The sequence below is a fragment of the Alexandromys fortis genome, unplaced genomic scaffold (assembly GCF_014885135.2).
Source record: "Alexandromys fortis isolate MF-2015 unplaced genomic scaffold, M_Fortis_MF-2015_v1.1 scaffold_165, whole genome shotgun sequence".
Lineage (NCBI taxonomy): Eukaryota > Metazoa > Chordata > Mammalia > Rodentia > Cricetidae > Alexandromys > Alexandromys fortis.
The window spans coordinates 2,150,758-2,161,264 of record NW_026068038.1 but is presented as its reverse complement, the minus strand read 5'-3'; the positions used below and the strand labels follow the sequence as shown (position 1 = coordinate 2,161,264).

General features: G+C 48.1%; 1 protein-coding gene across 2 annotated transcripts in view; it reads left to right on the top strand.

The window, feature by feature from the left end:
- The first annotated feature begins 3,709 nt into the window (after nt 1–3,709).
- Klhdc4 (kelch domain containing 4) overlaps nt 3,710–10,507 on the top strand; it is a 25,204-nt gene continuing 18,406 nt past the window's right edge. Inside the window, exons 1-4 of one of the 2 annotated variants that reach the window (XM_050165272.1) lie at nt 3,710–4,185; nt 6,307–6,398; nt 7,803–7,881; nt 8,811–8,909. In XM_050165272.1, coding sequence (XP_050021229.1) covers nt 4,087–4,185; nt 6,307–6,398; nt 7,803–7,881; nt 8,811–8,909 — 369 coding nt within the window. In that variant the 5' untranslated portion in view covers nt 3,710–4,086. Of the gene's footprint in view, nt 4,186–6,306; nt 6,399–7,802; nt 7,882–8,810; nt 8,910–10,507 lie in introns of those variants that run through there. The other variant, XM_050165273.1, reaches the window with a different exon arrangement.

Genomic DNA, 10,507 nt, shown 5'->3' with positions numbered 1-10,507 from the left:
CCTGAAGGCAGGGCCAAATGTAGGTCCCTCCTGTTTCTCAGCATCTACCTGCTCCAGCATAGCCCCGTGTGCATACTTTAAGCACATGCAGTTTATTGTTTATGAAAATGGCTACATAAATCTCTTCTAGGGTTGGAAATATTCCCCTCTCTGGGTTTGACTCAAACAAGTAGAAGAAGTCAACAATAATATATAAGGCCATAGAAGAGTGTTTCTCAACCTGTGGGTCTCAAACCTTTGGGGGGGGGGGTGTCAAATGACCCTTTCATAGGGATCACCTAAGACCATCAGAAAACACAGAGATTTACATTACAATTCATAACCATAGCAAAATTACAGTTATGAAGTAGCAATGGAAATAATTTTATGGTTGGGGTCTCCACAACATGAGGAACTGTGTTAAAGGGTTGCAGCTTCGGAAGGTTGAGAACCACTACCATGGAAAGTCTAAACAATGAATTTCTAATCAATCAGTTAATTGATCAACTACACATGACAGTGGCAGAACTCCGTGGCAGACTCCATCACTCCAGGAACACACCAAACATCCTCAAACTCACCGACGAGCTGGAGCAGACCAGGAGCAACAGAGTGCATTTTCCAACTACAGAAGCAGGGATTAGAGGTGAGTAACAAAAGGACAATGAGACAGGGCTAGGATGTAGGTTAGTAGAAGAGGACTGGCCTGGCACAGGGCCCGGGGATAACAAAAAAGATCTCCAGAGAGCAGGTCATGAGGTAATGCCCTGAAGAGGAAGAATTTAGCTTTCAGGGTGATGCAAAGATGGATTTATGTGCCTCCACCCCAAACAACTAGAAATCGAGGCACAACATCTATCGTGTGGCTTTCTCTTTGCATTCCATCGCTCTCTACCCTTTATTTCTTTCCTTCCTTTCATTCATTTTTTCTTTTCTTTTCTTTTCTCTTCATTTCATTTCAATTTATTTATTTATTTATTTATTTATTTATTTATTTATTTATTTATTTATTTGAGACAGGGTTTCTCTGTGTAGTTCTGGCTCTAATGGAATTTGCTCTATAAACCAGGCTGGCCTTTAAGTGAAAGATCTGCCTGCCTCTGCCTCCTGAGTGCTGGGATTAAAGGTGTGCGCCACCACCTCCTGGTTTCTCCTGTTTGTTTGTTTGTTTATTTATTTATTTATTATGTATACAGTGTTTGGCCTGCACATCAGAAGAGGGCACCAGATCTCACTATAGATGGTTGCGAGTCACCATGTGGTTGCTGGGAACTGAGTTCAGGACCTCTGGAAGAACAGCCAATGCTCTTAACCTCTGAGCCATCTCTCTAGCCCCCCTTTTTATTTTACTTATTCTTGTTTTATGTGTATGAGTGCTTTGCCTGCATGCATGTCTATGAGCCATGTGCTAAACATGCAGTGCCTGAGGAAGCCAGGAGTGGGCGCTAGATGGTTTTGAGCCACCATATGGGTGCTGATGTGTGGGTGGGGGAACTGACCCAGCGTTCTTAACTGCTGAGCCATCTCTCTATCCCACCAGCCCCCGTTCTTATTCGCATAAGAATAAGACACGACTTATTTGCACTTGACTTCTTTGGCGGGTGTCTTCGTATGTTTGTCTGGACAGGAGAAAGCCTGCTCACTGGTGTCCCTCCTGTGGCCTGGAATGACTTCTCACCCTGTAGAACTTTCAGTAAATGTTAACTGAGTGACTCAATCCTTCCTGTCGCCTTGGTCATTTGTGGTGAAGGCGGTTAGCAGTCAGTACCCTCTCTTTCCAGCCCTTTATCAGGAATGGACTCTTTCTCCTCCTCTGAACTTCAAGTTGAAGGCAGCAGAGGGCGCCTGGCCATCTACATCAAAGAGTCTAAAAGTGACATTACATTTAAGACAAACTATTAAATTTTCAAAAATAAGAATTTTACTAAAATAGGACTTGGTACTTAATATTCCCACTATTTTAGGATTCTGATCTCACTTTAGCTGTTCTATTCCATTTCCTCTTCGGTAATGAAAATTTCCATCTCCTGTGAATCACTGTGACATGTATCACCAGAGCTCTCCAGTTTAGCTCTGAGAGTCTTTCAGATAATAAGAGCATTAAGCCCGGCTGCTTCCAGATCTCTCTAAATCTTCCACAGGGAATACATGCTCCATTCTAGAGGCCTGAAGAGGAACTGCGGTTCTATACTGTGTATTGATGTGATGTCTTCTGTACTGCTGCTTGGAAGTTACCTAATATTCTTATAAAAGCCAGGGAGGAAAAGGAATGTTTTTAAAGAGACAACATAAGGGGACAGAAGGGGACATAATGTTCCCCCGAGCAATGGGCAGGATGCAGTCTGTTGCTACAATGAACATGATGTCTAGAGACTCAGCCCGTATTGCTGTCTCTGTCTGATCAGATAAATGTTTTCTGTTTTGTTTTGATTTCCCCCCCACTGCCACCACACAGAATCTGCAAGCAATGCTGGAGACCATGGGAGCCTTCATCTGGTTCCACCTCTTGTTTTCTCTCTCATTTGTAGTGGAACTCTGTCCTCCAGGCATGCTGTTCCCATCTCAGCACTCAGGAGGCAGAGGCAAGTGGATCTCTTGAGTGCGTTGTTAGTCTGGTATACAGAGTAAGTTCCAGGACATCCAGAGCTACAGAGAAACCCTGTCTCAAAAAACAAGCAAACAAATAATAACAATAAAAACACCCCCCCCCCCCAAAAACCTGGTCCTGGTAATGATAAGTTCAACCTCTCGTGAATCCCTGTGACCCGTATTACTCAAGAGCTTTCCAATTTAGCGCTGAGATTCTTCCAGACCATAAAAGCACCAATTCCTGCCTCTTTCAAATCCCTCTAAATCTTCCACGGGGAATATGCTCTCTCTTCCACAGGTCTGAAGAAGGAGCAAAGACACCATCCTGATTGGCTTTTCCTTTGGGAACAGTGAGGTGCGGCTGTTGTGGATGCAGTCCTAGGACAGCACTGCAGACAGCCCAGAAGAGCTTTTTGAGGATAACAATCTCAGTTTCAGCCTTGAAAAATACAGAACGCTTCACGAATCTTGGGGCCATGATAATCCCTGCATTGCTCCAACTCTAGTGTATCTGCTACCAAAATGAATGCATTTCTTTTATCTTTTGACGTCCTATTTGGGGTAAAAATATGCAGCTGCTCCTGGATACACTAGCTAAGTGGGAGACTCTGACCTAGACTGGAGCAAGTGGGCTTCTGTTTCTGGGAATCTCTTCGGGAAAAATCACACAACGCCATTGTTTTTCTTCTTAAGAACTAAGTTTCTAGAAAAATCTTGAATGATCTGGGAGCTCATGCCTCCTTAGAGCTTCAGTGATTAGTGGTTGCCAGATCCAAGCCAGTTTCTTTAAAGGCGGTGCGTTGGCAGCGTTCCCATGGAGAAGGAAATTCATTTGTATTCCCTCTGCTTGATATTTTGCTTGTCCTTGTCCTTACTTTGCGCCATTCCTTGAGTACATCCCAAAGATGATACCCTCTAGGCAATGAGCATTTCCACTCTGCCTTTTCAAACCGTAGGATCTGTCTTCCACTCTGCCATTTGAGTCAAATTTTGGAGCATATTTTCCTACCACATATTTGTCATACTATAAATTGAGCACCGTTGGGAGGATAGATTGATGTCATCAGCAGGGGCCTCCCCACGGAGGGACGTGTCGGTCAGCGGAGCCACGCCTGCAGAAGGTCAAGGGCTGTTCTCTCGCTCAGGGCAGTGCCTCGAGAGCCTGACAAACGACTGGCACATTTACATGGGGTAGGGAATGGGGCTGCCTTAACTTGGGTCAGAAATCCCCTAAATGCACGGAAATTTCTCTGGGGATATGAGACGTCCAGAAGTTCACTTGCTCCAGTCTAGAGTTCCCCACTTAGCCAGTGTATCCAGGAGCAGCTCCGTACTAAAGCGTCCCAAGATGTGCTGGCAAGGCGGACCCAAAGTACTCGCGGAGTCGGCTGCTCGCCGGAACACCAGAGAAACGGACAGGAAGTGACCTTTATTTCGCGCGCCGCTCGTTCCCGACCGTGGCAGAACGCCGCTTGCTCTCATTCCGTCGTCTCCCGGTGCCGCTTCAGAACCGGCGCGATGGGCAAGAAGGGCAAGAAAGAGAAGAAGGGCCGCGGCGCGGAGAAGACGGCCGCCAAGATGGAGAAGAAGGTGTCCAAGCGCTCGCGGAAGGAGGAGGTGAGCGAGGCTCAGAGGGACGGCAGTGGAGGGAGGCGTGGCGTGGCCTGGGTCTGCGGCTGGGAGGCCGGGAACCGGAGTCGTGCCGGGGTCTGTGAGTGGCGGGCCTGCGCCGAGCCGGCGCCCTCAGGCCTTTCCGTTTCTCCGGTACCCCTCCGCGCACCGGTACCCCTGGTTTACCCGGTCGCTCTCTCCCACGCTTCCTTTGAAAATCAGATCTGTCCCGGACGCTGTTCGGTTTTGCTTGCTTCCCTTTTTGGTAGAGTGGAGCAGCGTGGTGGGGTTTAGTGGAGGAGAATCTGAAGTTGAGTGGCCCTTACTTTGTTCAGGTGTGCGTTCTCGGAGTAAAGGCTTAACTGTACTGCGCTTTTTTTTTTCTTCAAGGGAGGGCAGATATTCCTTCCAACAGCCTTAAGAGAGTGAGCCACAAGTAAGATTTTTAATGTTTTTTTTTTTTCCCCGAGACAGGGTTTCTCTGTGTAGCCCTGGATGTCCTGGAACTCACTACGTAGGCCCGCTTGGCGTCGAACTCACAGAGATCCGCCCGCCCCTGCCTCTTGAGTGCTGGGACTAAAGGCGTGCGCCACCAACGCTGGCGGCACAAGTAGTGTTAGGTAACCAGATAAGTCGCTGGAACTGTGGGGTATTTCAGAACAGTTGGTGCTGGCCCCTGCTATCATATTTTCACACACTCCTATTATCCCAGGAACTGCAGATGGATCAGTGTTGAACTTCGGGCAAAGTGCCATGCTTGTTCTTGTCTTAGGTCTTTCTCATACGGGGCAGCTATGCTGACCAGGGTTTGCCCAATAGTTTTCCAGGCACAGGATTTCCTGGGCTCCCATCCTCATAACCAGGGAAGAAGAAACCTCAATTGAGAAAATACATCTGTAACATTGACCTGTACAGGGCTGGCAAAGTGGCTCAGCTGTTAAGAGCATGTGCTGTTCTTTCAGAGGATCCAGGGTTTATTCTGTGTACCCACTGGCTCACAACTGGCTGGCCTTTGTAGGCATCATTTTATATCTTTTTGTTGTTGTTGTTTTTTGAGACAGGGTTTCTCTGTAGCTTTGGTGCCTGTCTTGGAACTAGCTCTTGTAGACCAGGCTGGTCTTAAAGTCACAGAGATCATCCACCTACCTCTTCCTCCTGAGTGCTGGGATTAGAGGCGTGCGCCACCACTGCCCGGCATAAGCTCCATTTACAAACATTCATGCAAAACACCTCCATACATAAAGTTGGCTTGTAGACAAGTCTCTGGGGGTCTTGTCTTGCTTAGTAATTGATGTAGGAGGGTCTACACTGTGGGCATTCCATACCTAGACAGGTGGTCCTGGGTTGTTAAGAAAGCAAGCTGAGCAAGCCACAGGGGGAAAAAAAGCCAGTAAGTAGCTTCCTCCTTGGTCTCTGCTTTATTTCCTGCCCCCAGGTTCCTGTCTTGAGTTCCTGATCTGACTTCCTTTCATGTTGGAATATAAGCTGTAAGATGCAGGGACACTTTTCTTCCCTAACAAAGAAGGCAAGCTAGGACAGTCTAGTAAACACAGGAGAATGAGCACTGGGTCGGGGTGGGAAGGCAGGCTTGGTTTCAGTGCTGTCCAGCATACTTGCTAACTGAAACCTTAATTTCTAGGTCTAGTGCCACATCTGGGCAATTGGGGCCAGTGAGTGGTGGGCTCAAGGTACCACTGAGCCCCATCCAGGCACTGTTTTAAAGGACTCAAGCCCTGTTCTCTTGGAGTGCATATGTTATCATGGGGTTGGGTGTGGGAGCTGGAAACCAGTAAGCAAGAGAAATCCCGGGCATGGCTATGTAGGCAGCAAGGCAGGCTGTTGGCACAAACAGGTTGTCAGAAGCCATTGAAGGCAGTGTGGCCAGGCTGGAATCCCCTTCACAGAAAGCCCTTGATTGGTAGAAAGGGCAGTGCATGCATCTACACCTACAGGAGAGCCGCCATTGGTGTCGCAGCAAGTACTTCCTGGATGTGTTACATTCTGTGTGTTTAGGACTCAGGTGTGATTGAATCCCAGTCTAGTAGGGCAAATGGGACAAAAGCTGAGCATGCCTTTGACTCTGTGACAGGTTACTGAGTCTCACAGTAGCTACTTTTGTATCTTTAGGAAGACCTGGAGACCCTCATAGCCCATTTCCAGACCCTGGATGCCAAAAAGACCCAGGTCACAGAGACACCATCTTCTCCACCCACGCCACGGTAAGTGAGACAGCTTTGTGTCTCCTGTTGTGGGGGAAAGCTAGAGGGTTTCAACACAGGGGTTCCGTGTAGTCCTGGATGTCTAGGGACTGTCTCTGTAGACCAGGCTGCCCCAGAACACAGTGTCTGCCAGCCTCTGCCTCCCAAATGCTAGGACGAGCTGGCTGTCATCCCCTGCTCTGCTGAGGGGGTGGGGAGGTGGTCTCATATTCTGCTCTTGCTGCAGAGACATGGCCCAGTGAGCCTCCCTTTGCCTTTCGAGTATCTGAAGGGTGTCTCATAGGCGTAGACTGAAGAGCACCTCAGGTTTTTGCTGTTCTTAATGCTTTTATATTTCCATGTGCAAAGCTTATGAAACAGAAACTTTACATTTGTCATTCTAAGTGAATTTATAACTTATGAGCAAGGTCCCAAGTGTATGTAGAATTCATATACTTGTAAAATTGTCTGAATGGACAACTTGGGTCTCCATCAGATTGCTTCCTCAGCTTCTAACATTGGATTCCTTTTTGACTTGATTTATGGCTCCCTAGTACTTGTCTGTGCCATTCAGCTGAAGCTCAGGATCATCAGGAGAGGGCCTTCATGGACTGTCATTTGGGGTAGGGAAAGTGTGTAATAAGCTGTATTGTTCAGGTAGGGGAAGTGTGCAAGCCTCTCTGCCTCTAGCCCCACTTTGTTTAGTTGTAAACTGGGCGCTTCATTTTCCCAGACTGGGATTGATTTTATCCCACCATAACTTGCCTGAGTGGAAGCCCATGATGGGACACTTTGGTATGAGATAATTGGATGCTCCAGAGCCTGAATCTCTCTGATTCACACATAGCCTTTACCTCTCTAGGGTGTGGGAGGGAATCAGTGTTGAGCCCTGGAGTAAAGTGGTGGTGGTAAATTCTGCTGGCACTGGCTTTTCCTTTTCTCTTGAGTTGGTGTGCTGTCAGGCCCATCTGGTTGTTGCAGCAAGCCCAACACCTTCACTCCAGAGTTCACTTTGAGTGCCGATGGTTCATATTCATCCTGAATGTGGAGAATTTCTTTTGATGATGGTTTGGAACTTTTATAAAGCAGCAGTGATTGGTGTTAGGTTCAGTGTCAGGGCATAGTTTAAAATGCCTGCCGAGAATGTTACCTGGTGGAAGGGAACGGGAGGTGGAACTGCAGTAATGAGATTACGTCTTCCTTGATGACCTAAATATGTTCTGACCTCCCATCTTTCAGTTGTGTTTTCAGACCATGTTACTCGGCCTTTCTTTCACTGCTACAAAATATCTGGGAGTCAGCTGAAGGGAGGAAAGGGCTGCCAGAGCCTGTGGTTTCAGCCCTCTTGGGAATGTGAAGGGGAGTCTGTGCTTAGCCTGGTGCTATGTTCTCTGATGTTGCTCCTCTGTGGCTTTTGTCTTGCAGCTTAAATGCCTCCCTGTCTGCTCACCCTGAGAAAGATGAATTAATCCTTTTCGGAGGTGAATATTTCAATGGCCAAAAAGTAAAGTATATGTTTTTCTTTTTCTCCCATCTTTTTAGGGCTCATTTGAAGTGAATGTAAATTGGTGATACAATTGTGCCCTGTCCTGTCTCTTCCCTCCTATACTCCCACATTCTAAGTATCAGGCCTGATGTGGGCTGTGCTTGACCAGTCACCAGGATCCCTCCGGGACTGGCAACGGGGGCTTTAGTGCTGCAGGGGTCCTGGTCTCTTCTAGTCAGCAGAGCCAGCTCCACTGGGTCATATGGGTGCACAGAGTTGTTTTGAGTAGAGAAAGTGTTAGTGAATTGTGGGTCCAGAAAACCCGGAGTTTTGGAATGTGAAGGAAAGCAGTTGAAAGCATGGGCTCCTCCAGTAGCCTGTGACAAGTTCCAAGTCTTCCTTCCTCGTCCAGTTCACTCTCTGTATTTGCATCCACTTATAAGCTGGCTTACAGTTAGAGAGTGATGAGTCTTGCAGACTCTTGGGGCCTGAGCCATCGGTTGACATGGTGATGCTGGCCCCGACTTGAGGATTTTGTTGTGAGCTTTGAGCTTAGATTGGTGAGAGGATGCTGATACCGCCGTTATGTCTGTTGTTTCAGAACCTTGTTCTGGGACATAGCAGCGCTTTGTAAAAAAAGGTGGCATATTAGATGGCTGCCAGCCAATGGCTGGTGTTCTGAAACCATGCTATGGCGGCTGGCCTGAGAAAGGGAGGTTTGGAGGACTAGGCATGTAAAGCATCTTCCATTAGTGTTTTACCTGCTCATAAGTTCATGGAGACTTAAGCATGTGGCAGGTCGGGAGCGTCTGTCATGTCCTCCCAGGTACACGAGGCCTGTCTGCACTGGTGTGATTGATGTATAAGCTCCCTGGAGCGTATTCACCGCTGTGACATTGCTGCCTGCTGTGTCCTTTGTGGCATTGATGGTCACTTCCTTCCTGCAGACCTTCATGTATAACGAACTCTACATCTACAGTATCAGAAAGGACACCTGGACGAAAGTTGACATTCCTGGCCCACCTCCAAGGCGCTGTGCTCATCAGGTAATGCCTGAACTGTCTGTTACAGTCATCTGCAGATGACAGGCCACTTCCTGCTTCCCTCCTGCTACATCCGTCTGGGTCTTTGAGACAGGGTCTCACTCTGTGCCTTAGCATCCTCCTGCCTTAAACCTCCTGTGTGCTGGAACAGGAGGCTGGAGCCGCCAGCCTGGGCTCCGCCATCTTCCCTGGACACCTTACTGAGTTTCATTGCACGGGTCTCTTCCCCTGTGAGAGGGAGTGAGCCCCTGCTCTGAATGCGATGATTGAGTGTAATGCTGCATGTTAGGACATTGTCAAACAGCACCCGCTGGTTAGAGCCTCCCATGTGTGCCGCAGGGCTGGGCTGCTGCTAACCAGAGCAAGGTGCAATGTTCAGGAGTGGGTAGATGGTGGAGGGAACAGAATCACTTTGGATAAATTGTATGGTATAAACTTATAGTTAGCTTTTTGGCAGATACAGAGAGCAGGTGGTGAGAGCTGCTCTGCCTCTCAGGAAAGCTGTTCCCAAGTGTCAGGCATCCCCTGAGCTCTGTGTTGTAGCTCTCCTCCTTGTCCAACACCCCAGTTCTTTCTCAGAACAGTGGGAGGAGGTGGGTGTGGAACGAGAGACAGCTCTTCTGTGTGGACTTTGGAGGCTGCAGGCAGCTGACTATGAGGCTTGATGTCAGAAAAAGGGGAGGGAGGGTTGTGTTTGCCTGGTGACTGGATGGTTTGTCCCCAGAGTAATTAATAGTCAGGTGCATTCCCATTGTGTTGGTTGATTTTGTCAACTTGACATAACTAGAGTCACCTGGAAAGGAGGGGACTCAGTTGAGGCATTGCCTCCAGCAGACTGCCCTGGGGGCACTTCTGTGGGGCATTTTCTTGATTAAAGATTCATGTAGGAGGGCTCAGATCACCATGGCTGATGCTGGTCCTGGACATATGGCCCTGAGTCATATAAGAAAGAAAACTGAGCAAGTTGTGGGGAGAAAGGTAATAAACCGCATTCCTCCATGGCCCTTGCTTCAGTTCCTGCCTCCAATTCCTGCCCTGGCTGCCCTCGGTGATGTATAAAGCAAAAGCTTTCCTCTCTGAGTTGGTTTGCTCTGCGTTTCATCACAGCAAAAGAGCACAGACCACAACACTCATGAAAAGGAAGGACAAGTTGTGGTGGGTTTCAGTGAATGCTAGGTTTTCTTCTTTTTTTTTTTTTTTAATTTTTTTTGAGACAGTGTTTCTATGTAGCTTTGCATCCTGCCCTGGAACTAGCTCTTGTAGACCAGGCTGGCCTCGAGGTCGCAGAGATCAGCCTGCCTCTGCCTCCTGAGTGCTGGGATTAAAGACTTTGCTTCCTTCCTCTTTCCCTGTTGAGATAAGAGCGGCAGGGCTGCATCCCCGGCACCCGGCCGCCAGCATGGCTAGGTTATGCCCCGAAATAATTACACGGAAACTGTATTCTTTCAAACACTGCCTGGCCCGTTATCTGTAGCTTCTTATTGGCTAGCTCTTACATATTGTTCTAACCCATTTCTAATATTCTGTGTAGCCCACGAGCTGGCTTACCAGGGAGGATCTTAACCTGCGTCTGTCTGGAGCGGGAGAATCATGGCGACTCC